This window comes from Tachysurus fulvidraco, chromosome 2 (assembly GCF_022655615.1).
Source record: "Tachysurus fulvidraco isolate hzauxx_2018 chromosome 2, HZAU_PFXX_2.0, whole genome shotgun sequence".
Classification (NCBI taxonomy): Eukaryota; Metazoa; Chordata; class Actinopteri; order Siluriformes; family Bagridae; genus Tachysurus; species Tachysurus fulvidraco.
The window spans coordinates 33,283,758-33,310,955 of record NC_062519.1 but is presented as its reverse complement, the minus strand read 5'-3'; the positions used below and the strand labels follow the sequence as shown (position 1 = coordinate 33,310,955).

Sequence of the window (27,198 nt, the reverse complement as noted above, 5' to 3'; positions counted from 1 at the left end):
CACACACCCACCCACCCACCCACCCAACCAAACAAACACACACACACACACACACACACACACACACACACACACACACACACACACACACACACACACACACACAATTCCTTCAAAAAAAAAAAAAACAGGTTTATAAATGTTACAGAGTTGAACTATTTACAAAGTGGATTTTTTTTTTACAGCAATCAGTTTATTCAGTTACATTGTCATTTGGTTAAACAGTAAACAAATTGTAAACAAATTGTTTGTTTAAACATTAAACAAAATATGCATCAGATTGTAGTATAATATTGTTGAAATCAAAAGAAAAATAAAAAGATTCCCATCCGCATTTCAGAAACGAATAAATTTATATCAGCTCTCAATTACCCACCCTGGCACAACGACACCCAGGGAGGTCCATGCTCTCCTACCCAGGCTTACACTTCCCACCCAGATCCACAATCACCTGCCCATGCTTACACTTGGCCAGCCAGGCCCACACTTGCCCACTCAGGCCAAAATGCACCCATGAATAAGGAGTGCGGACTGCCGTAGTGTGATTATTAGAGTGAGCAGCTGGTTTAGAGTTCATCCCAGGGTAACAAGTTAGCATCTAGCATTGGCCTCTCACTACCAATTCACTGACAGACACTGACAGAATCATGGCCAAAATGTCAACTGTAAGATTCATCAGGGCTCTCAAGTTTTGAAGACAGGCAAGTATGACATCTCCAACCCCAACAAATACAAAGTATTTGTTTAATTTGAATGTATTAATTTGTGTGTGTGTGTGTGTGAGAGAGAGAGAGAGAGATTATGACTGATGTTGTTTATTGTAAGTGTTTGTTGCCTTTTTGGACTCCTTTATCATTTGTAATGTTGCTCCCATTTAAAACAGTTCGGCTCAAGCCCAGACATTTTTAGGGTCATGTTTGAGGACAATGTAACGTCCAGAGACAGCTGTTTTGTGTTGAGGTTTTGTTCAAACCGACCATCGAAAATACCCTCTCTAATGCATGTTTTTTTTTTTTATTTGTTGTTGTGTTAAATCTTACCCAGATAGTGCTGTTTTCTGATTGGCTATTGTGTAGCCTCTTTTATTTGATTGGCTGATAAGTGTCAGGCTCAACTAAGAACTGAGATGTGCTTGATTAATGTCCGGTTCCATAGAGACAGCGGTGCGGACTGATACATTTTGGGCACTGCAGCTTATTAAATATATGATAAATAGTCAAAAAGTTTTTTCTGCGTGAGAAATACGATGTGTGGCAGGAGAGCATGACAATAGACCCAAATGCGTGTCTGTCACTCTCAATGCGTGACACTTGACAGCCCTGGATTCATCTTTATCAATGTTAATTAAATCTGTCTTGCAAAATTAAGCAAGAATCTATAAAATTATTAATATTAGTGTAAATGGTCATGGTTAGCATTATATTTTATGGCTAGCAGTAAATGAGGTTTAGCATTAGTGTAATGTTAGCATTTGCAGTTAATTAATGCTGTGCTTAGAAGTGATTGTTTAGCTTTTTAGGGATTGGGGTAAGAATTAGCATTTAATTTGAGATATTAGCAGCACCTTTAAACCATACTTTCTCCACTTCCTCTTTCCCTTTTTCCCACAGAAGCTGGAGGAGTCTATGTCCATTTTTTGCTGTGATCATCAGATAGTCTTCGTTTTCTGGTTGCTGGAGAACCGCAGAACGTGCATAAACCAGCGACTGAGAAAACCGACTCAGCACCAGAGTATACAAAGCATCTCTTTCATCAGAGTTCAGAGGAAAAATGCTCTCAAACCCAGCGATGACTGGACCCACAACCTCCAGCGGATTCCGGCTCTCGATCATCATGTACATTATTGTGATCGCCAGGTCAAAAACAAAATAACCGCTGCTCATATGACCAAAGTCCAGAATGCCGCTGATCCTGTAGCACGATGGACCGTCCTGCTTCACAAGGATGTTGTGATCATTCAAATCTCCATGATTTATACCTGCAACACAACATTTCATTATACCATTCCTCATTAGGATCATGTTTGAATATTTCAGAATGCATTATAAATGAAGTTCAGAATGTATTACAGCTATTTTTCAGTTATAAAACAGGCTAAATAGAGGTTATAACCCCAGTGTAAGTTACCCCTACATCCTAATGCTGATGTACCCCAGCTCCTGACTCACACTTGCGGAAGGAGGGGAGTTTCGGTACCACTTGGTTTCGGTACTGATCAATAACTCCTCTAATGATTAGCTGCATTGGATCTCCATCCATCACATGGAGATAATCATCTATCAGAGGAAAACAGGACAAACTCCAGATGAAGTTCTCCCTCTGAAGAGCACCGAGGTTCTCATGCTCCATCTTTATTATGAAAAGAAATAAGGCATAGCAGTTTTTGTACTGTACTTGAAGATACAAATATTCCATAATCACACTTGATACGTTTGTATTTTTCCTTTTTATTTTTTGATTTTTTGGGCCACTTATCTGTTCTTTCTGTTTTTACTCAGATGTATTTTCTTCCATTCTATAATAACTGCTTATATTAATAAATTTCATTGTAAAAATAAAAATAAACCAAGTTATTGAAGCAGACATCTTACCGACAGTAAAATCATGTCCAGCATGGCACCCATTTTTCCCGTTTCATATAGTAGCTGTGGCGTACTGGTGATTTTGGCAATTGGAGTTCCAGGCAGGTATGTCAGCAAACGCACCAGATATTTCTGAAGGCCATATCCACAATCTATGGATCAATCAGGGCAAATCACATCAAACCATTACATCATCACTAGAACAACGTGTTCCTTTACTCTTCCTCTGTGTATAACAAGAAAAATATTACAACTGCAAATACTGACAATGCCAAAGCAATCTTTGGTGGGGCATCCAAGAGTGCAAAAACTGACCATGATCTCTCTGTGTGGGGGGAGAACTCTCTCACTCTCTCTCTGTCCCCGTTAAATAAAATGAACAATCATAGGAGTCTGTGAGATCATGCATAGCATGCAAGCCTAGTGCTTAGGGTATGAGGGTTAAGGTTTAGGATGTAGGGTATAGGGTTAGGTTTTAAGAAAAAGTGTTTATTACCTGATATCACAATGAGGTAAAAAGACACACCCACCAATCAAAACACTAAGCTGAACACCTCCGTGAAGTTGGAACCCCATAAAAAGAAATAATCACCAAAACTATGTCATTCGTTTGTGCTGATTTGTGCCGCAATAACGATCGTTTGGTGTTTGAGATATTAACCATTATTTTTTTTGACAGTGTGACGTCACTTTCCACCCCACATCGTCCAATTCGCTCAAAACCGGCTTAGTTTGTTTGTGATCGATTTGTGCACATTTTGTGCCGTTAAGACAAACACTGTATCTGAACAGAGTTGAACAGGCTGAACAGAGTTCATTTACTTGTTGGCTTGAATGTTGGCTTGAATGTTCCCTATTCCCTGTGCAATTTCAGACATTAGAATGGTTTGTTTGAGGGATTGACACCTGGAAGCTCTGACCATATAAGGAAACTAAAGGAAAGCACAGAATAAAGAGTTCAGAAGAAGATTTTGTCTCTTCCAGACTCATCATTTTCCCTGTAACAGTGCAAAGAGCCTTCTGTGCAGGAAGTCCATTCTGCTGCAAGAAGTTCATGCTGTGTGTCTGCACCTCAAGTAGTTTCATGTTCTCACTATCTGTAGAGTTCATGACCTTCAACACAAAGTCACCAGCATCCACACACACCACATGGAAGTTCTGATCATCGTAACTGGGCAGAGGATGTATGGTAGATACAGTTAGCCCAAAAAGACGTGCAGTTAATTCTGTCACCTGGGAGTCTCTCAGGTTCGGTTTGGATGCTTTCTTTATTGACATTGCTGTAAGAGGAATTACATGAGAGAACATTTGCATCAGACCCACAGGTGATTTAGATCAAATAAATACCAGTGAATACCGGTTTTTACACAGCTGAGAAATGTTCTTGCATTAACATGTCAATAAACATTAAATGTTACTTTCAAACAGTCTCACAATTATCACACGTTGTCCGAGTAAGGCAATAAGGAGATAATCATGCGCTCATGTACTGTTGTCTGGGAGGCACAGATACACTTCCTCATTTATATTACAAATGTCATATATCCGAATGTGTGTGTGTGTGTGGGTGTGTGTGCACATGTGGGTGCATCTGAATGGTCTGCAATGAAGTTATATAATCACTTCTGTTTATTTTGGTGTAATCTTTAAATCCCACTTCAAATAAGGTGAAACAGTTGGAAATCATAACTGTATTGTTAAAGCTAAATTTTTTAAAATGTTTTACCTGCAAAGAGGCACAAAGCAACAAACCTGCCCACTAGTTATACCGTTATAGAGTCAAAAGATTTACTGGTAAAACTCCAGGTGTTTCTAAGGTCAAATCGCACATCTACTGCACAACCTGACAGATGCACTAATCATCTAAACATTTAATGCTGTGTGTGTGTGTGTGTGTGTGTGTGTGTGTGTGTGTGTGTGTGTGTGTGAGTGTTTGCGTGTATACACACACACACACACACACACACACACACACACACACACACACACACACACACACAGCAACACTCACATTGAATGCAAATACACTCACAAGGAACAGCAATTTAATTTAATCCTTCATTTGATCAAGTTCAGGTATCAAAGAGAAAGTGTCAGATTTTAACATCTGTAATTCCTTTCATCAGTATTACAGTTCTGTTCAAAATTATTCAACCCCCAATGCTGTAAATGGTTTTAGGGAATTTAGTGTACATTTGTAATTGTATTCAGAATGAAATCCTACAAGGACTTCTTAAAGAACCATATGCAACTAAAATGACATCAATTAGTTTTGTAATACAGTAGTAAATGTTTCTTTTGTGAATTCTTCATTGACACAATTATTCAACCCCCGTATTCCAAACAAACTTCAGAATTCTACATCAAAGACTCAAAAAGATTAAATAATTATTTAGTTGATTAGTAAGACTGATTCATGTTTATGCTGAGACATAAAATGTGTGTGAATAAAATAAAGACAAATATTTCCTTACCTTACAATGGAGTTAAAACCTGATCATTAATTCAGCAAGACGTAACTTCACTGAGGAGAAATAAATCCCACTGTCTGTTAAAGAACACCTCTCTCTCTCTCTCTCTCTCTCTCTCTCTCTCTCTCTCTCTCTCTCTCTCTCTCTCTCTCTCTCTCTCTCTCTCTCTCTCTCTCTCACACACACACACACACACACACACACACACACACGGCCTAATGGTTGTGGGTTCGAGTCTCGGGCCGGCCACGACTGAGGTGCCCTTGAGCAAGGCACCAACCCCCCCAACTGCTCAAATTCTGAGTATGGGTCACCATACTTGGCTGCATGTCACATCACACACACACACACACACACACACACACACACACACACACACACACACACACACACACACACACATACACATACACACACACACACACACACACACACACACACACACACACACACACACACACACACACACACACACACACACACACACACACACACTCACAAAAGGCTGAACTAAGGAGCACAGAGCCTCTCTCTCTGTCATACTCATATTTTATTTTCTATTCACCTTTACTCTTTATATATTAATAGTACTAATAGTTATTTATTTCAATATTTTTAAGGCATTCTTTCTCTAAGCTTTTTCATAAACTGAAAGAGTGAATGAATGAATAAACGAATGAATGAATGAAGGAATGAATTTATTAATTTACTACAAAAATCAGGGGGGCCTGGTGGCTTAGTGGTTAGCACGTTTGCCCAATGGCGAAAGTTTGATTTTGACATTGGTGGGGACATAATTTATTTGACATTGGTGGGGACATAATTTATTTGACATTGGTGGGGACATAATTTATTTGACATTGGTGGGGACATAATTTATTTGACATTGGTGGAGACATAATTTATTTGACATTGGTGGGGGCAACATTCCCTGTATTTTGTGCATAAAACTGTTGTTATAAGAATACTTTCTTACTCACATACCGATAGCCTGCTTAATCACGTTGCATATTGCTTCATACAACGGAATATAGCTGCAGCCGACCTCAACACATTAGCGAGAAAGACAAAGCCAATCAAACAGCGACGTGGGTTAGAGAGGCAGAACTCAAAAAAAGGCAAAGGCCAATCCTTTTAGAGAGTTGAGTTACAGAGGCGGGATTCATTGCAGGGGGTAAATCTGTTAACCGTTTGTGTTCCACTAGTTGCGCTATTTTTTTACAGAACGCCGTATAAAATATTTTCATCTTATTTAATGATTCCTGGATAAATGAAATAAGTAAAAAAGTACAAGACACAGACGGACATCAGTGGTTATGTATAAATATATATAGGCTTGGTCGAATTATTGTTAGGGACATGTGCTCCCTGGATATTGGTAGGGACATGTCCCTACCGTCCCTACCCAAATCGACGCCCTTGCGTTTGCCTCACAAATGTCAGGGATTAGCCCGGACTTTCGGCCATGTGTGTTTGTTATTGTTCCTCGTCATGTGTCTGCTCCTCCCTGTCTCCACACCTGATCCTAATTGTGTCATCATTGTCTTTTGTATAAATGTGAGCCGCGTTGCCAATGGCAGCGTGGAATCATTGGTTACTTGTAGTTACGTTTAGTTACCCTAGTCATCGTTAAGTATCGTCATTTGTATTGCTTTAGTTCTCGTCATTTACTGTCTTTGTCTATATTATTTATTAAACCCCATTCATTTGAAGCTATCCTGTGTACGGGTCCATCTCCTTCCTTCCCTGGTTGTAACAGAATTATTCCGCCGACAACTCGGACCAAGCAGGATAGCTTCCAGCTCGGACCGGCTTTTTTTTTTTTCTTCGTCGTTTTCCCACATATTAGATACTGATGGGAAGCTCGATTCTTTTCCGCGAACTGGTTCTTCTGGACATTTCGTTTTAATGAACCAGTTCAATATTCCAGTTCACCAGTTCTTTTACGTCCTGACGTATTGACGTAACTCACAATGACGTTATGACGGCAGATATTAATACAATCAATTTAACACATTTGAAAAGTTCTTTGTAATCATAACTTTAGTTGAATACGTTTCTTACATTTAAGTTGTGCAACTAAAACACTCGGTACAGGCATTGATGTGCAAACGTGGGTGTTTAACGTGTCTTAAAGATATAAAGTTACTAAACTAATCAACTTACACAAAAAAAGCATAATATTGAAATGTTCTCTCCATCAGTTGTTTCAAAAAATAATGCAACTGAGTTAAAAACTCATACGTTGATAAGACATTAAATCATAAACCATTTGCTGCTGGTTCAGTGATTTACGCATACGTAACAACAGCTCATCGGTTCTCAGTATGTCGGACGTGTCCTAAAGAAACAGTTCTCATTTCAGTGTACTGATGATTCGCTGTATCAGTCCAGTTATTCAAGCATGTGCAGTATCAACAGCTCGAGCTCACAGTTCTCTCAGCATATATCTCAGTTCAGTGTACAGGAGTTACATATACACTAGGATATTAGTTTGTTTAGAGTCGGAGGGGCTGTCAGGCATGACCGAAAGTGAGTAACCTTAGTAACTTGAACGAATCAGTCCGATTTGGTGAACCGGTTCATCCAGTTCACTAAAAAGAACCGGTTCAAAAGAACAATTCGTTCAGGAACCGGCCATCACTACTATTCGAATCGTCGTCTTCCCCCGGACCGTTCCGTCAGTCTACCTAGATCCATTTTAATCGTCGACTCTCCCTGGACTGTTCCGTCAGTCTTCCTGATCGTGGTCTCCCCCTGACTGTTCCGTCAGTCTTCCTGGATTTATTTTAATTGTGGTCTCCCCCGGACTGTTCCGTCAGTCTTCCTGGATCTATTTTAATCGTCGTCTCCCCCGGACTGTTCCGTCGGTCTTCCTGGATCTATATTAATCGTCGTGGATTTTAATCTTTCTGGACCTATTTTAATCTTTCTGGACCTATTTTAATCTTTCTGGACCTTTTTTTTTTCCGGTGCCCTGTGGCATCGCCCTGCACTTTGCTCTGGTGAGGGACGCTGCTCCATTTCCGGTTCCGCCGAGGGGGACGTCGCCTCACTTCATCCGCGGGGGGTGTTGCAGGACCGTGGTGAAAGATTTTTCCTGCCTTCCCTCCCTTTTCCTCAGTTCGTCAGGGCGAGGGTTTGGCCGCGGTGCGTCGGGGATGTGCTCGGCCCTTCAGCTCGGCGGTGGACGTCACTCGGCCCTTCAGCTCGACTGTGGACTTCGCTCGGCCCTTCAGCTCAGACGTTGCCTCGGCCCTTAAGCTCAGCTGTGGATGTCGCTCGGCCCTCTCTGGCTGTGCCGCCGTGTGCCCTGCTCCCCCACCTGCATCGACGTGCGCCTTGGCTCCCCTCGCCTACTTCGCCGTGTGCCTTACTCCCCCCACAGGCCTCGCCGTGGTCCTTGCTCCCCTCACCTGCCTTCGCCATGGTCCTTGCTCCCCTCATCTGCCTTCGCCGTGGTCCTTGCTCCCCCCATCTACCCCGCCGTGGTCCTTGCTCCCCCGATCTATCACCTCCTGGACCTTGTCAGTAGTTGGCGCTTCGGGAGCTGCGCCTCAAGGGGGGGGTACTGTCAGGGATCAGACCAGACTTTCGGCCATGTGTGTTTGTTATTGTTCCTCGTCATGTGTCCGCTCCTCCCTGTCTCCACACCTGAACCTAATTGTGTCATCATTGTCTTTTCTATAAATGTGAGCCGCGTTGCCAATGGCAGCGTGGAATCATTGGTTACTTGTAGTTACGTTTAGTTACCCTAGTCATCGTTAAGTATCGTCATTTGTATTGCTTTAGTTCTCGTCATTTACTGTCTTTGTCTATATTATTTATTAAACCCCATTCATTTGAAGCTATCCTGTGTACGGGTCCATCTCCTTCCTTCCCTGGTTGTGACAACACCTCCAGGGTTGGGGGTTCGATTTGCACCTCCGCCTTGTGTGTGTGGAGTTTGCATGTTCTCCCCATGTTACGGGGGTTTCCTCCGGGTACTCCGGTTTCCTCCCCCGGTCCAAAGACATGCATGGTAGGTTGATTGGCATCTCTGGAAAATTGTCCGTAGTGTGTGATTGCGTGAGTGAATGAGAGGGTGTGTGTGCCCTGTGATGGGTTGGCACCCCGTCCAGGGTGTATCCTGCCTGAGATAGGCACAGGCTCCCCGTGACCCGAGAATAGTTTGGATAAGCGGTAGAAAATGAATGAATTACAGAAATTAGACCATGTAAACTCACAAGTTGTAAAATTCACATTTAACAGAGTGATCATTAATCACACACTGCTTTCTCTGTCTCCCTCTATTCCTGTATATGTCTGAAATTGGAACACACACATATATACACACACGCAGTCACACAAAATGCTGTGTTAATTAAAATCCTCACACACGCCAGTGCCTCTGATTAATTCTGTGTAATTATTGCAATGTCTAATCAAACTCCAGTTAATCTGAGTTAGGGGCCTCAAGTGAAATGAGAACTCTCCATTACACACACATGCACACACATACCAGATGCAGATCTGCCAACCTTTACACATTTTGTGTACCGGATATGCATTTAGACATCAAAGTACGCTGCTACGATTTGTCACTTCAAAATACGCATTGTAAAAAAACATTGATGCCTTTGAGTTCAACTGTCTGTGCATTTGCGCACCAGGCAATGCGCCTATGAGTGTAACCGCATTGGGCAGCAACCTGGGAAAATAATAATTCGACCAATCATAGCGCCAGTTTAAAACTCTTCAATGCTACAAGCGGAGAGCCGTCAAAACGAATGTGGTTTTCATCTGTCTCTGTTCAATTCTTCTTACAGTGTCTGTTTTTTTTTTACAAGTGAGGACTTAACGTTTCAAAAGTAAATGGCCAGAATTGTGAATTTCATTCATTTTAATAAGCCTGCCGAACGACAGGCATCATTAGACTCCTTTGCTGGGGCATGTGCCAAGTGTCCGGAGTTGTTCCTCAAGTTTAAGTTTTACACCCACAGATCAAGTTTTACTTTATTTGCCAGTAATTATATATAAGAAACGTAAGTCATGCCTGTAAACGCATTGCCGTCGTACATTAACGGAAAAGACAAACTGGTGCGAGCACGTAGAAATCTATATCCGTGAGCGTTAGTGTATCCCTTTTATAGCACGCAGTCATGCTATAACATGACGAAACTAGTAATTTTTTAAATATCAATCGTATTCTGACTCGATTGTTACTGGCTCCTGTAGATCACATCTGATGGACATCAGATTTTTTTGTGAAAAGCAGGGAAATAGAAGCAGAAAGTAGAAATGATGAGGGAGGTATTATTATATGATCAGCCAGTCAAAACCATAGTGAAGTCCAGAGTCTTGCATTATTGCTGAGAAAATTAACACATGTATGTGTTGTCAGATATGAAGTTACTGTTTAGTTCATTAGATCTGACAACACATGTATGTGTTGTCAGATATGAAGTTACTGTTTAGTTCATTAGATCTAATTTATGGCAATACTTAAAGAGTTGTATCACTCTAAAAAACGATTCGTTGGCTGAACAACCATTACTTATAAAAATAAATAAACTAAACACAAATAACAAAGCAATTTTAACTTGTTACGGGTCAAAGTGACCACTAGGGGATGACCCAGAAACAAGCTTCATTTCATCTTTAAAGCATCAAATCCTCTAAAAACACGAAAAAACCTATTTATCTAGTAAAGTTTATACTCTCAATATTTTTTTAAGCCCACACACAAAGCATAATATGATTCACAGCCTTCATAAATAAGGAAACGTGTGTACGGCAGTTTTCGCGCAAAGGTTGTGATCTATAAAAAAAAACTTGACGGGAAAATGTGCGCACCTATAAGCAAACTTTGAGACGTGCGTACGCACATTCTGGAGACAAAGGTAATTGGCGACACAGATGGTGAGGTCGTGAACTGAAGTTAGATTGTAGAAAATTCATGTGAGAAGAACGATTATAAGAATTAATGACATTTAATTTTCACTCCATTTCATACGTTATATCCACATTATCATGAAGATTAAATCCAACAGTGTTATTTGTGCCGATTGTTTTAGGCTAAATACATCTTTAAAATCCAAACGCAATTCAAAATGTATTAAAAATAAAATAAAATAATAATAATAATAATAATAATAATAATAATAATAATAATATGGTTCGTAAGGTGCACTACATGGTTGCTAGGGTATGGCTGCACTGTTACTATGGTTATATTTGCAGACTAGTTTCTCACCTGCAACAAAAGAGCACACCTGAAAATCCACTTATCTTTTCCTGAAACAAGCGCCATGAAGATCTTGAACTAAAGCATCAATCAGTGATTTTACTGGGAAAAAATATAATCACATTACAATAAGGATCATTAGTTCAAATGTAATGTATTAACTAACATTTACTAACCATGAGCAATAAATTATTGTATTTAGTAATCTTTGTTAAAATAAAGTTTATTCTTTGTTCATGTTAGTTCACAGTATATTAAGTAATGTTAACACGGTGTTAATAATGTATTAGTAAATGTTGAAATTAACATGAACAAAATGAATAAATGCTGTAGAAGTGCAGTTCATTATTAGTTCATGTTAAGTAATGTGGTAACTAATGTCAACTAATGAACCTTTATTATAAAGTTTTAGAGAAAAAAAAAACTGTCCAAGGGTGGATTCGAACCCCTGAATCTCTGCATGCTAAACGGATTCGCTATCCACTAACAATACCCAAGCTTTATTATATTAAAGTCATTTTTATCATTCTTTGTGATATACGTGTCATATGTTTAAAAAATAATTATGTAATGTGAGGAGACAAAGAAAAAAATGCGCTTAATTTTAATTAATGGGTGGCTCTTAAGAGAGCCATTGCTGTTCTTAAAAGGACATTAGTTTAAAGTGAAATAAAAAATTATAAAAACTACACTGATAGTTGAAAACAACAAAAAGTTATACAAATGGCAGAAACAACAACATATGTGACCGCCGAGAAACAACAACATATGTGACCGCCGTGCTGTCCAAGGCACGCCACCAACTCGTTTTAAGCATTAAATACACGGTTAAATGTTATATTGTTTGAAAGCTTAGACTCTCGGGATTTTATTAATCCCACACACAAAGCATAATATTATTTATAGCCATCATACTAATTTAATCCAAGTTGATAGTCACCGGAAATTGGCGGCGCTTACCTTTCGTTACCACTGGGGTAATATTTTCCAAAACAAATGCTTGTAAAAAATCCCCAAGAGTCTAAGGAACTGGAATATGTAAGCCTTTTAATCCAAAACGCTTTAATCCAAAATGCGTTTCTGACCGAAAAATGTACTTCCGTCCTAGTTCTGTACTTCCAACGTTGTGTGATCTGACAGATTCACTGGTGTCTGCTGCCCTCTTTTGGATGTTAGCACATCTACAGAGAGATTCCCCATTCAAGTCTATGGGGAAAAAACACCCCTTTGAACTTCCATACTGGGAATTCTGGAATTCTGATCGCTTACAAAATAGATAGCACAGCTCTCCTCAATGAGCCGGTCGATTTGACACCTCATTTATGGGTCTAGGACAAAAGCTGCGGGTCAAGTTACGCGCCGAAAAAGTGTCCGGAAGAAGAAGAAGAAGAAGAAGAAGAAGAAGGAGAAGAAGAAGAAGAAGAAGAAGAAGAAGAAGAAGAATTATAATAAGTATGCAAGAGAATAAGAATGTGCTTTGCAAGCACATTAATAATAATAATAAGTATGCAAGAGAATAAGAATGTGCTTTGCAAGCACATTAATAATAATAATAATAATAATAATAATAATAATAATAATAATAAGTATGCAAGAGAATAAGAATGTGCTTTAGCAAGCACATTAATAATAATAATAATAATAATAATAATAATAATAATAATAATAATAATAATAATAATAATAATAATAATAAGTATGCAAGAGAATAAGAATGTGCTTTGCAAGCGGATTAATAAATACCTAGCGCTGCCTTACAGTCACATTGTCCACAACGGGAGCGCAGGAGGAGATGGCGTGACTACATGTAAAACAAAATAGCAGGAAATACCCATGTATTAGAGAACTGCAGAGCACAGTGTAAAAACGAAACATTTTCCTTAATGTACATATATCATAAAATGTCAAAGTCTGCAAATACAGTCATGAAGCACAATCGCTACTCATCATCGGTCCTAACTATTACGGTGTTCATTACAAAACCGTCATGAAGAAGCATGTGCTCACTATAACATTTACGTCTTAAATTTTCGCCCACAAATTAATTCTGTGATTTTGTCAATTCAATTCAATTCAATTCAATTCAATTCAATTCAATTCAAGTTTATTTGTATAGCGCTTTTTACAATAGACATTGTCTCAAAGCAGCTTTACAGAACATAAACACAGAGCAGAAGGTAAACATAATTAATGATAAAGGAATTAACGAATAATAAAAGAAATAAGAATTAACAGAATAAAAATTCTAGATTATTATTAGATGTATATAATAATTATAATTTTGTCAAGGTGTTAACGATCAGTCTAATTGCTAGAAACATATAAATCCTCCGGTGACCCGGGTATGTAATGCTTCATGATGGCACTGCTGGCACTGTTGGAGGATTACGCCAATGGCAGAATAAGGAGAGAACGAGTTTTCAGAGACCATGATGATTTCCTGGCCCATTATGATGACTGGCTAATAAGCTGATTTAGATTCCCTAGAGCTGTGCTCTTAGATCTATGTGTTGAATTGGGTCCAGTATTAGAGAGGGCAACACGCTGAAACCAGCCCAGTCCAAATACAAGTCCTCACCACTCTGGGGTTCTTGGCAACCGGCTGTTTCCAGCGGGAATTGGCAGACAGGTAAATTATTTATATATAAAAAACTATAAGTAATCCTCAACTTTGTGTCTAAGACCTTTTTGTATATGTAATAATTCTATTGGAATCTATCATCTCACCCTATATGTCTGGTATATCACAGCCGTCCGAGTGCCATAATACAGTATCTGTCGTTTTGAATGGTATACTGAATATGGGTAGTCGATACATCAGGTTCCCATACACTGTGCGAGAACAGGCCGAAATTAAAATGCAATTTGCAGCAATGTCTGGTTTCCCAAATGTAATCGGCGCAATTGACTGCGCTCATGTTGCTATAAGGGCACCGTAATTTGCTTATGTTAACAGAAAGCATGTGCATTCTATTAATGTGTAAATCATATGTGACTCCAACATGACCCTCACAAACATTGTGGCATGCTGGCCTGGGTCAACACATGATTCCTTTATCTTGACACATAACAGTGTAGGGAACAGATTAAATGCAGGCAGTACGTGATGGCTGGCTTCTTGGTGAGTTTAACAATAATAAAAAAAGTTTTGTTTTTAATATAATTATAACAGTGTTGCTTTTAATATAATTATAACCTGCAGGCGACAGTGGCTACCCCTGAGATGCTGGCTCCTCAACCTATTTTTAAACACGCAGAGCGCAGAGGAAACTCATTATAACGAGGTTCACTCTCGTGCCCGCGCAGTGATTTGCATTGACAATTTGTGGTTAAAAATGGGCGTTTACAAGGCGGGATTTGAGGCTGGTTCATGTACGCACATCCGCGGGTGATCTGTGATTTATAAAGGGAACATTGCTTACAGGTGTGCGTACGCATGGTTTTATAAATCGGAAATTTTTTTTGGCGTACGCCATTTTTGGCTTTTGGGCGTACGCAAACTTGTAGTAGGGATCCTACGTACAGTTTTATAAATGAGACCCCAGGTGTAAAAACCCACTAATGCTAATACACCGCATTCAAAATGATTAAAAACACATTCAAAACAGAATGATGGCAAATACCAAGCATTTATGCAGTAATTATTTTAAAATATTCACAATTTCATAGCCAAAAAATAAAAATAAAAAATCCTCATTACAAGCTAATTGCAATTTTAGCTAAAATTCCACCCAGGTGTTCTGCCTTAGTCTCATATAAGAGCAACAATTATTGACCATGTAGTAAATTATGGTCTCTTTTTGAGCGAAGCTGGTCTAAGGGTGCAAACAAATCTGCCACGTTCAACAGTTGCATCAATCGTACCCATTTTCCAACAACACAACAGGTGAGATGAGCATCCCTTAATGATAACTGAATTACACATTACAGTAAAATACAATACAATGTGTACGTTTTTACACATATTGACATTTTGAAGCCTATTACAATACAGTAAGGAGGATCCAAATGTTGCCCACAAGAGGAGGGAGAGGCAGAATCTGTTCTGATGCGCAAGTAATTGCCATTGTGGATATGGAACAGTAAGTGCCAACAATGCAATAAAACTGCAGGAAATTCGGGAGAGAGTGCTGGCAGACAACGGCACTTTTGAAAATGTGAATATGGTTAGCACAACAACAATTGCTAGAGTCCTAGAGAAACATAAAATAAGGATGAAGCAACTGTACCCTTTGAGAGAAACAGTGAACGTGTGAAAGAACTCCGCTATCAATATGTCCAGGTAAGATATCTGTTCAGTAATCAAACAGGGTACATACACATTGATGCATAATGTCAATTACTATGAAACTGTCTGCAATTTAGAGGGTAATGGAGATGGAATCCACATACTTTTATCTTTGTGGATGAAGCTGGATTCAACCTCGCAAAAACACGACACAGGGGAAGAAATGTAATGGGAAAGAAAGCGATTGTGGAGGTCCCAGTCCAAAAGGGAGCTAACATCATGATGTGTGCAGCAATGTCTAATGAAGGTTTGCTGTTACAAAAACCACTCATTGCTCCCCTACAATACAGAGAAGCTCATTTCGTTTCTAAATGACCTACATATTCGACTTGTGCCAGCAGAGGAGAGAAGCCAAAGGGCATCAAACTCCCCTTCCTTCATTGTTGTGTGGGATAATGTGGCATTCCACCACTCTGCTGCAGTCACAGAGTGGTTTGTGGCACATCCCAGGATGTCAGTATCATACCTGCCTCCATACTCCCCTTTCTTATACCCCATAGAGCAGTTTTTATCTGCGTGGAGGTGGAAGGTTTATGACCACCATCCACATGACCAGATGGTGTAGTCTGTCAGATGGTATGATGCTGACATCCTGGGATGTGCCACAAACCACTCTGTGACTGCAGCAGAGTGGTGGAATGCCACATTATCCCACACAACAATGAAGGAAGGGGAGTTTGATGCCCTTTGGCTTCTCTTTGTTTCCCCTCTTATTTCACCGTTTGGTTATAATTTTCAAGTACTACATTCATATAAAAAAATTCAATTTTGATTAATTTCTGATTCATTCGTGTTACAAATGCTTTCAATAAAGTGAAATTGTATTACAGTATTCTATATGAAGAACTGATTTATGTGGAAAATCATTGACACTTTAAAAAAATTTAATGCTTCCTGTTGTTAGTGGGTTTTTTAGGTCAGTGTGTTGTGAATGAAATGTGTGTTTTCTGAATGAGAATTGTTGCCAGTGTTATGTTGGTCTGAGTTAGTTTTGTAGGTGAGATTAACTGTTTGGCCAACATTCATGCTGGTAATGCAGACTGTGTGAAGAGTTTTGAATATGTGATTTCGGTATTGAACAATGCTTGTTAGCAACTGAAAAAACTGTAATGCTTTGCTTAGAAGTGATTGTTTAGCTTTTTAGGGATTAGAGTAAGAATTTACAATTAGCATTTAGTTTGAGATATTAGCAGCACCTTTAAACCATACTTTCTGCACTTCCTCTTTCCCCTTTTCCCACAGAAGCTGGAGGAGTCTATGTCCATTTTTTGCTGTGATCATCAGATAGTCTTCGTTTTCTGGTTGCTGGAGAACCGCAGAACGTGCATAAACCAGCGACTGAGAAAACCGACTCAGCACCAGAGTATACAAAGCATCTCTTTCATCAGAGTTCAGAGGAAAAATGCTCTCAAACCCAGCGATGACTGGACCCCCAACCTCCAGCGGATTCCGGCTCTCGATCATCATGTACATTATTGTGATCGCCAGCTCAAAAACAAAATAGCCGCTGCTCATATCACCAAAGTCCAGAATGCCGCTGATCCTGTAGCACGATGGACCGTCCTGCTTCACAAGGATGTTGTGATCATTCAAATCTCCATGATTTATACCTGCAACACAGCAGAACATTTCATTATACCATTCCTCATTAGGATCATGTTTGAATATTTCAGAATGCATTATAAATGAAGTTCAGAATGTATTACAGCTATTTTTCAGTAATAAAACAGGCTAAATAGAGGTTATAACCCCAGAGTAAGTTACCCCTACATCCTAATGCTGATGTACCCCAGCTCCTGACTCACACTTGCGGAAGGAGGGGAGTTTCGGTACCACTTGGTTTCGGTACTGATCAGTAACTCCTCTAATGATTAGCTGCATTGGATCTCCATCCATCACATGGAGATAATCATTTATCAGAGGAAAACAGGACAAACTCCAGATGAAGTTCTCCCTCTGAAGAGCACCGAGGTTCTCATGCTCCATCTTTATTAAAAAAATATATATATTTCTGTTTTTCTCAGATGTATTTTCTATCATTCTACATATAATTACTTTTATTAATAAAATTCATTGCAGCAAAAAAAAAAAAAAAAGTTATTGAAGCAGACATCTTACCGACAGTAAAATCATGTCCAGCATGGCACCCATTTTTCCCGTTTCATACAGTAGCTGTGGCGTATTGGTGATTTTGGCCATTGGAGTTCCAGGCAGGTATGTCAGCAAACGCACCAGATATTTCTGAAGGCCATATCCACAATCTATGGATCAATCAGGGCAAATCACATCAAACCATTACATCATCACTAGAACAACGTGTTCCTTTACTCTTCCTCTGTGTATAACAAGAAAAACATTACAACTGCAAATACTGACAATGCCAAAGTAATCTTTGGTGGGGCATCCAAGAGTGCAAAAACTGACCATGATCTCTCTGTGTGGGGGAGAACTCTCTCACTCTCTCTCTGTCCCCGTCAAATAAAATGAACAATCATAGGAGTCTGTGAGATCATGCATAGCATGCAAGCCTAGTGCTTAGGGTATGAGGGTTAAGGTTTAGGATGTAGGGTATAGGGTTAGGTTTTAAGAAAAAGTGTTTATTACCTGATATCACAATGAGGTAAAAAGACACACCCACCAATCAAAACACTAAGCTGAACACCTCCGTGAAGTTGGCACCCCATAAAAAGAAATAATCACCAAAACTATGTCATTCGTTTGTGCTGATTTGTGCCGCAAAAACGATCGTTTGGTGTTTGAGATATTAACCATTTTTTTTTTGACCGTGTGACGTCACTTTCCACCCCACATCGTCCAATTCGCTCAAAACCGGCTTAGTTTGTTTGTGCTCTATTTGTGCACATTTTGTGCCGTTAAAACAAACACTGTATCTGTTTTCCTTCCTGAGATATAACCAAAATATTTTCGGGAACTGTGACGTCACTCTCCACCCCAGATCGTCTAAATCAGTGATTCCCAACCCCCGGTCCCTGGACCGGTGCCGGTCCGTGGACAAGTTAGTACCGGGCCTTGAAATATTCCAAGAATTTTTTTTTATACATTTTTTTACGAGAATCGTTGTCTTTTTTTAAGTGCTATGACATGTAATTTTATTTAATCCAAAACATAAACAATAAATAAATTAAAATGTGTTTCTTTGAGCGCCTTGCGATTGCTTAGCAACGTGTCGTATCTGAACGGACTGCAATAAAAGCGCGGTGCACCTGAAGTGACCGAAGTACGTGGAGAGATGAGCGGGCGTCAGCAAACTTCAATGGCTAATTTCATTGCGGGCAGTTCTGGTAAAAGGAAAGTAGATGACCAACTCGAAAATAGCGAGAGAGACAAAAAGTCAAGCTTCAATCGTAAATACGATACCTCATACATTAGGTATGGATTTACGACAACATGCGATTCCGTGGCGCCAAATCCGTTGTGTTATTTGTGGTGAAAAACTGCAATGAAGCCGTCAAAACGTCAGCGGCACTTAACCACCAAACACCCAACTCCCAAAGACAAAACGGAGGAGTTTTTCGAAAGAAACGTGAGTTGGATGCTCAGCGGCAAGTTTTGATATCCTCAACATCAGTCTGGTATTTTTTGTTAAAGGTTAAAGCTTAATCTCTAATTTTCCACTTTTAAAACTTATTGGCTGAAATCACTGTGTTTGCTATTATATCCTAAAACTGTCTGACAGTTAAAACTGGCTCTTATTTTCATACAATTATCCTTTGTTGTCGCCTGTTGCTGAGTGAAAACACTAAGTTGCTGTTGAAGTGATTGTCTTTAGTGGTTCTGGAGAGCTTTGACAGGTGAAATGGACTGGCATTTTCATACAATTTGCCATTACTGCCACCTGCTAGTGAGTGAGTGCTGCGTAAGTTGCTTTTGAAGTAGACCTAATTGTATGGGAGAAAGGGGAACCGGTTCTGAAAGTTTAAAAAGATTGGTATATTCCTACAAGTTTGTTGCCACCATGTTCATTATATGCAATTAAATGATAGGCTGTTACTGTTTTACACAGTGATATGTTCCAAACGATGCATCTTGAAACTGAGGCATTAAAATTGACAACTGGTCCCTGGAATTTTTTTTTATGAATAAGCCGGTCCCTGGCACAAAAAAGGTTGGGAACCCCTGGTCTAAATCACACAACTGGTGTCATTCGTTTGTGCTCGATTTGTGCCATTGAAATGAACGTCAAGTATATTTCCCCTTCTTAGAAATAACAAAAACTATTTGGAGCTGTGACGTCACTCTCCACCCCTCGCCGCCCAAATCTCTCCAAACCGTGAGGTTTGTGCCGGTTCGCACCGCTAAAATAGACATTATATTGTGCTGCACACATGCTTTGAAGTACATTTTATTTTAAATAAAATAAAAAAAATAATCTAAGAGCACATGCTTACCTTGTTCCTCTGCCAGAAGTTTTTTTTTCCTGTTTTGTTTTTCCACTATGCAGTGCTTAATGTAAATAAATGTTTTTAAGGGGCCAGAAACATGTTAAATGTCTATTGACTGTTAAAAGCATTCAGAAAACTTAAGACAATCCACAATTATATTTTTCCTCATTTTTATTGGACAAAATCCATCAGTCCTCTTACAATATTAGTACAGACAGAGAAGTTACAGTACATTGCAGGTAAGATGTAAGATCACAGTGCATTGGAGATTATCTAAGAAAGAAAATATTACGAAATACATTACCTGACAATTTCAAGCACAGATCTAAAATGCTAAACTCCACAGTTAAAATGGGGAAAAACACGGCAAACAATAAAAACCAGCACCGCGCAAGCACAAAAAAAAGTGACCGTATTTAAACAATAGGTATATAGAACGGCTTTTTTAAAGAGACAAATATAATTAAACAAGCAAGGCTCTATTAATAGCCAACACATATTTTACAAGGAGCTCCTGCAGGCATTTACAATGTATAAATAATTATGAGATTAATTAAAAAAATTACAGAAATATGAAACGATAGAAAAAAAATTTAATTACACTTTTTCCAAAAATAAAATTCCCAATAGAAAGCTGCAATGTACTGTTTTTTTTTTTTTAGTCCTGAGTCATTTATTAAATCTATTCAAAACAGCTGATTCATTCATTCCAAATGAAAGAAACATTGAATCACAAATAGAACCGGGTTGTCGTCCAAATCGCCTTAACCCGGTGCTATTTGTTTGTGCTGTATAACACCATATATTATTTATTATACCCTTCATAAGGAAATTATAAAATGTCTGGAGGAGACGTGACTCCACGCAAGCTGTTCTATATACCTATTGTTTACGGTCACGCTTTTTTTGTACTTGCGCAATATAATAAGTTTTCTGAATGCGTTTTACAGTGTTTCTTTTAACAGCACAAATGGGCACAAATCGAGCACAAACGAATTAAGCCGGTTTTGAGCGATTTGGGGTGGAAAGTGACGTCACACGGTCAAAAAAATAATGTTTAATATCAAACACCAAAGCAGCACAAACGTCCGTATTGGCGGCACAAATCAGCACAAACGTAGCACAAACGAATGGCATAGTTTTGGTGATTATTTCTTTTTATGGGGTGCCAACAGAATAAAGAGTTCAGAAGATGAGTATGTCATACCTAACTCTTCCAGACTCATCATTTTCCCTGTAACAGTGCACAGAGCCTTCTGTGCAGGAAGTCCATTCTGCTGCAAGAAGTTCATGCTGTGTGTCTGCACCTCAAGTAGTTTCATGTTCTCACTATCTGTAGAGTTCATGACCTTCAACACAAAGTCACCAGCATCCACACACACCACATGGAAGTTCTGATCATCGTAACTGGGCAGAGGATGTATGGAAGATACAGTTAGCCCAAAAAGACGTGCAGTTAATTCTGTCACCTGGGAGTCTCTCAGGTTCGGTTTGGATGCTTTCTTTATTGACATTGCTGTAAGAGGAATTACATGAGAGAACATTTGCATCAGACCCACAGGTGATTTAGATCAAATAAATACCAGTGAATACCGGTTTTTACACAGCTGAGTAATTGAGGGTTAAGGGCATTGCTTAGGGGCCCAGCAGTAGCAGGCCACCATAAAAAAAAATATCTCTCTCTCTCTCTCTCTCTCTCTCTCTCTCTCTCTCTCTCACACACACACACACACACACACACACACACACACACACACACACACACACACACACACACACACACACAAACACACACACACACAAAACAACATATAGTATCTCACAGAAGTGAGTACATCCCTCACATTTTTGTAAATTTTTTATTATAATTTTTCATGTGACAACATTGAAGAAATGACACTTTGCTGCTATGTAAAGTAGTGAGTATACAGCTTGTACAAAAGTGTAACTCTGCTGTCTCCTCAAAATAACTCACAGTTATTAATGTCTAAACCACTGGCCACAAAATTGAGTACACCCTTAAGTGAAAATGTCCAAATCACTGATGTCCTGATACATATACTAAAACACTTATTTTGGGGAAATGTCTTTTTATTGATTTTTTATGATTTTTCATAATTTTATTGGGTTGTATTTTATGAAAAATCATAAAAAATAAAAAAAAAATAGACATTTCCCCAAAATACTATATCAATTAGGATATCAGTGATGTGTGATCTGAGTTTGGTGACAGTACAGTGTATTACAGTAAAGTTATTGATTATTTTATATTATGAAAAATTATAAAGAATCAACAAAAAAAAAACATTTCCCCAAAATAAGTGTTTTAGTACATCAATTAGGAAATAAGTGATATGTGATCTGAGTTTGATGACAGTACAGTGTATTACAGTAAAGCTATTGAATATAATTTCCATAATAGTCAATTTATTGATTTTTAATTTTATGAAAAATCATAAAAAATAAAGAAAAAGACATTTCTCCCAAATAAGTGTTTTAGTACATGTATTAGGACATCAGTGATGTGTGTTCTGAGTTTGGTGACAGTACAGTGTATTACAGTAAAGCTATTGATTTTTTTATATTATGAAAAATCATAAAAAAATCAACAAAAAGAGATTTCTCCCAAATAAGTGTTTAGTACATGTATTAGGACATCAGTGATGTGTGTTCTTAGTTTGATGGCAGTACAGTGTACTACAGTAAAGTTATTGACGTTTTTATAGTATTCGCTTTTCGGGTTCTGCACTTTGCAGACGTTTGTGTATTTTGTCCACCGCGGAGGAAAGCCGATTTTCAGAAAAATTTGGTTTTAGCTGCCTCTCTACATTACTAAGATAAAAAAGAGGTGTTATTTGTGTAGTAACACCCTTTAGTTCAGGAGCTATTGACTCGGGAAACTCGAATCTGGGAATATGGGGCCAACTTTACTTAAGTCGACCGAACTGACCCCACAGTATTTTTTTGTATAATCAATTTCTATTCTGTTCTTAAGTGTCTTAATTAATTTTAAATAAAATTGTAACCCTTTTTTAATTCCTTGTTTTTATTGTTGTGATTATTTTTTTTATGATAGTTTTACTTTATGTAAAGCACTTTGAATTACCATTGTGTATGAAATGTGCTACAGTATAAATAAACTTGCCTTGCCTTGCAGTGTGTCATTGACTAGATAAAATGACGGAGAAAAGGAAAATTTGAACCTGAGAAAAACTTTGAAAATAACCATAATGACGCACTCTCCATGCTACGATAATAATAATGATTAATTCAAAAGTACAATTTGACTGTATTATTTGTGTCCCCCTTCAACAATTGTGCATGAGAAATGATATATTTATTGTCCCCCCTGCTGTTAAATGAAATTTACGCCCATGTATGTGTGTGTGTGTGTCTATGTGTGTGTGTGTGTGTGTGTGTGTGTGTGTGTGTGTGTGTGTGTGTGTGTGTGTGTAACTGTATTGTTAAAGCTATTTTTTTTTTAATCGTTTAAACAACAGAGAGGCACAAAGCAACAAACCTGAGTAATGGTTCTAGCTATTACAAATTAAGAAAAATGACAACACAAAAAATAAATAAAAATAAATAAGAAACAACATGGAAAAACGGAAAAGTTTACGTTAAAGTGCAGTTTTCGGAGCGCGCACAATTCACATTAAAACTAGAGAGTATTTCTGAACTATTGCTTACCTCCGGTTAAAAATCAAGTGTGTGAAGTGTTTATGATCCTGTTGTTTCGGTTGCACAGTGTGTGTATGCGTGTGTCTTGGGTTGACGTAAGTTTTGCGTAATGTCCTGCAAAAAGAAATAGTTGAGTTGCCAGATCGGGATATTGCATACAAACAGTCACAAAGGTCTTGCAGTAAGATATACACTCCAAACTTGTACGTAAACTGTATATACAGTCAGAATATACAGACTCAAGAAAATGTGTGATTTCTGTGACTTTGCCATGGATATTGGTGCCAAAAAGGCTGGTTTAAGTATCTTAAAGAGCTGCTAGGGGTTTTCTATCCTGGGTATAAACATCTTGTTGATAAGAGAGAGGTCAGAGGAAATTGTTAGATTGGTTGGAGTTTCCAGTAGAAAGAATATACAGTACTACATCGGGTTTCACACCTGTCAGCCAAGAACATGAATCTGAGTCTACCATAAGCACAGATTTACTGGTAAAATACCAAGTGTTTCTTCAGGTAAAGTCAAAGGAGCTGTTTTTAGGAGAATTCAGACTTTTCATGATGTATTGACTCTATAAACCAATGGGATGAAAACATGACATACAGTACTGCACAGCCTGACAGATGCGCTGGAATCATCTAAAGCAGGGGTCGGCAACCCGCGTCTCCGGAGCCGCAAGTGGCTCTTTCATCCCTCTGCTGCGGCTCCCTGTAGATTTGGAAAATAAATATTTAATTTAATTTTTTTATTTTTGTTAGTTAGTTTTTTAAAAAAAATTTAATTCTAAATTCTAAGATCATGATGCTCGTGTAACATTAAAATAAACCGTGTTTATTTATTTATTTTTTGGTCGCTCAAAATATGCGTCATAACTGCCGACTTGCGAAATCCGACACACAGAAGTAGGCGCATTGTTGATTTGCTGCAGCCGGCAGGTTTAATTTTTTATGTCAAGTGTCACGCATTTGGGTCTTTTCTCACGCTCTCCCGCCGCACATCATATTCTCACGCAGAAAAACTTTTTGACTATCATATATTTAATAAGCCGCAGCGCCCAAAATGTATCAGTCCGCACTGCTGTCTCTATGGAACCGGGCAGGAATCAAGCGCGTCTCAGTTCTTAGTCGAGTCTGACACTTATCAGCCAATCAAAAAAAAGAGGCTACACAATAGCCAATCAGAAATTAGCACTATCTGGGAAAGAATTAACGCAAAATCCAATGAAAAAAGCGAGGGGTTAGAGAGGTCATGCTTGCCTGTCTTCAAAACTTGAGAGCCCTGGTCATGAATACGAAGGACTCAATTATATATTAAACATTTAATTTGAAAGTAACCTTCAACCCAGCGTCTTTTTTCTTAAGGTTAGTTGAAACTGTTCAAAATATTTTTGTTTGCCTGCAGAAATAAAATTGCGTTTAATCGGTAGCAGTTAATTTATTTCATAAATGCAACACACTACAGTTTTTTCTATAGTTTCCATAAAGGTAAAAAACGATATATGCAGTGTTATCTTGGGTTTAGATGTCACAAGGGTTTTGTGGCTCCCTGTGGTATTTTTTCTGTGGGAAACGGGTCAAAATGGCTCTTTGAGTGTTTAAGGTTGCCGACCCCTGTTCTAAAGCTTTAATGCAGTGTGTGTGTGTGTGTGTGTGTGTGTGTGTGTGTGTGTGTGTGTGTGTGTGTGTGTGTGTGTGAAATTCAATTCAAGTTTATTTGTATAGCGCTTTTTACAATAGACATTGTCTCAAAGCAGCTTTACAGAACATAAACATAGAGCAGAAGGTAAACATAATTAATGATAAAGGAAATAACGAATAATAAAAGAAATAAGAATTAACAGAATAAAAATTCTAGATTATTATTAGATGTATATAGTTCACAGTGTGTATGTATTTATTCCCCTATGAGCAAGTCTGAGATGACTCAGGCAGCAGTGGCAAGGAAAAACTCGCTTAAATTGGTAAAGGAAGAAACCTTGAGAGGAACCGGACTCAAGGGGGAACCCATCCTCATATGGGTGACACTGGGGGTGTGATTGTAATATACAGTCAGTTAAATGTTGTATTGGTGTGAGGTTCAAGGACTTCTGATCTCCTGAGTACCACAGAGTCTAACTGGAGATGTCTCAGGATTCTTAGAGTTGGCCTCGGCTCAGTGGATGTCCAAAGGCTTCGTCCCACAGAGGACGATGGGAGCTGGTACAGTGTCTGGATGTCTCGGGATGGGTACAAAGAGAGAAGCAGTGGAAAGGGATTAACATATCTGCCGTTCATAAAAAATGTGCTGGTCTGATGTACTGGTGCATGATATTATGGGATGTATTATGTGTACGCCTGACTGAAGAGATGAGTTTTTAATCTACATTTAAACTGGGAAAGTGTGTCTGCGCCCCGAACACTATCAGGAAGACTATTCCAAAGTTTGGGAGCTAAATAAGAAAATGCTCTACCACCTTTAGTAGACTTAGATATTCTGGGAACTACCAGAAGAGAGAGAGAGAGAGAGAGAGGTGAGGTAAGGTAAGTTTATAGGTGAATATGTGAATATTTAAAGCAGCACAGGTGGAAATGAATCATTGAGTGGGAGATGTAAATGAAACAATGAGTCATTTTATGTAAGCGATACATAAATGATATGTAAATCACACATTTAAGAAATGATGAGCTGAATAAAGATGATGACTGTGGCTTATAGACTACTTATTTTTATTTATAGTTGACATTATCATTTGTTTCTTCAGTGAATAATGAGATAGCATGCCTCAGTATGTTCACACAGTGAAAATATCTGAACTGACTAAAGTTTCAGTGATTAAATTCTGTATATGTTTTATATTGTTGGTATAAATATTCACAGCCAACCAGAAAGCACCATACTGATTGATACTGATTAGAATATTTTCTGTCTTATTTTGCTATAACTGAGGAAATACACACTATTTTTGTTGTTGACTCCATTTTCTGACAGCTGAACAAAAAATGTTTAATATCTTTAGATTCTCTAAAGGACAATGTAGAAATATAGACTTGAGGTTCAGTAACAGTCTGAATCTGTCTTTCCTCAATAATCTAATTTTTTTCTCTTCAAGCTTGTTGTTGATTTTATTCAGCAGGTCATTCAGTGTGACTGCCTGGAGAAAAACACACCTGATATTTTCCCTCTAGTTAATATTTATATGTCTGACATGAACTTGAACCTGCTGATAAAATTATACATGGAACATAAAAACTGCAGCAGTAAAAACACCACAATAAGAAAAGGTGAAGAATGTGACCTTTGCATTCTAAAACTTTTGCCATTAAAATCCCTCCTTAAAACTGAGCTTAAGAGTATTTAAAAAAAAAAAAAAAATTTTAGCCTCTGTCTTTCTGAACTAAAATGTTAAACTGGAAACACATCATACATACATCTTTTCTGAATTTGAAGCCAAGACATCATTTTGACCTAACTAGCCATAAAATGATAACCCCCGCTAATCCTTAACTCTAAACCACATCCTAATTTCTAGCATTACTGTAGTGTTAGTCTCTAATCCATTAAGAGTTATAAG

General features: G+C 38.4%; 2 protein-coding genes across 2 annotated transcripts; both read right to left on the bottom strand.

Moving 5' to 3' along the window:
• Positions 1 to 824: 824 nt before the first annotated feature.
• LOC113652460 (hydroxylysine kinase-like) lies at positions 825 to 4,480 on the bottom strand. The gene is made up of 4 exons (XM_027161541.2): positions 3,558 to 4,480; positions 2,592 to 2,738; positions 2,169 to 2,349; positions 825 to 1,978 (listed from the first exon to the last, which is right to left on the bottom strand). The coding sequence occupies exons 1-4, from the start codon at positions 3,894 to 3,896 to the stop codon at positions 1,542 to 1,544; spliced, it is 1,104 nt and encodes a 367-aa protein (XP_027017342.2). The 5' UTR covers positions 3,897 to 4,480; the 3' UTR covers positions 825 to 1,541.
• A 10,409-nt stretch (positions 4,481 to 14,889) lies between these two features.
• On the bottom strand, positions 14,890 to 24,394 carry LOC113652633 (hydroxylysine kinase-like). Its single transcript, XM_027161837.2, has 6 exons — positions 24,252 to 24,394; positions 23,661 to 23,765; positions 21,178 to 21,486; positions 17,686 to 17,828; positions 17,373 to 17,553; positions 14,890 to 17,177 (listed from the first exon to the last, which is right to left on the bottom strand). The coding sequence occupies exons 3-6, from the start codon at positions 21,482 to 21,484 to the stop codon at positions 16,741 to 16,743; spliced, it is 1,068 nt and encodes a 355-aa protein (XP_027017638.2). The 5' UTR covers positions 21,485 to 21,486; positions 23,661 to 23,765; positions 24,252 to 24,394; the 3' UTR covers positions 14,890 to 16,740.
• Positions 24,395 to 27,198: the final 2,804 nt, after the last annotated feature.

Coding starts and splice junctions, on each gene's coding strand:
- LOC113652460 (XM_027161541.2), bottom strand. CDS start 3,896: ATGCAAATGTTCTCTCATGTAATTCCTCTTACAGCAATGTCAATAAAG. Junction 2,739..3,557: donor AAATGATGAGTCTGGAAGAG/ACAAAATCTTCT, acceptor CCTGATTGATCC/ATAGATTGTGGATATGGCCT. Junction 2,350..2,591: donor TGGACATGATTTTACTGTCG/GTAAGATGTCTG, acceptor TTCATAATAAAG/ATGGAGCATGAGAACCTCGG.
- LOC113652633 (XM_027161837.2), bottom strand. CDS start 21,484: ATGTCAATAAAGAAAGCATCCAAACCGAACCTGAGAGACTCCCAGGTG. Junction 17,554..17,685: donor TGGACATGATTTTACTGTCG/GTAAGATGTCTG, acceptor TTTTTAATAAAG/ATGGAGCATGAGAACCTCGG. Junction 17,178..17,372: donor ACTCCCCTCCTTCCGCAAGT/GTGAGTCAGGAG, acceptor GCTGTGTTGCAG/GTATAAATCATGGAGATTTG.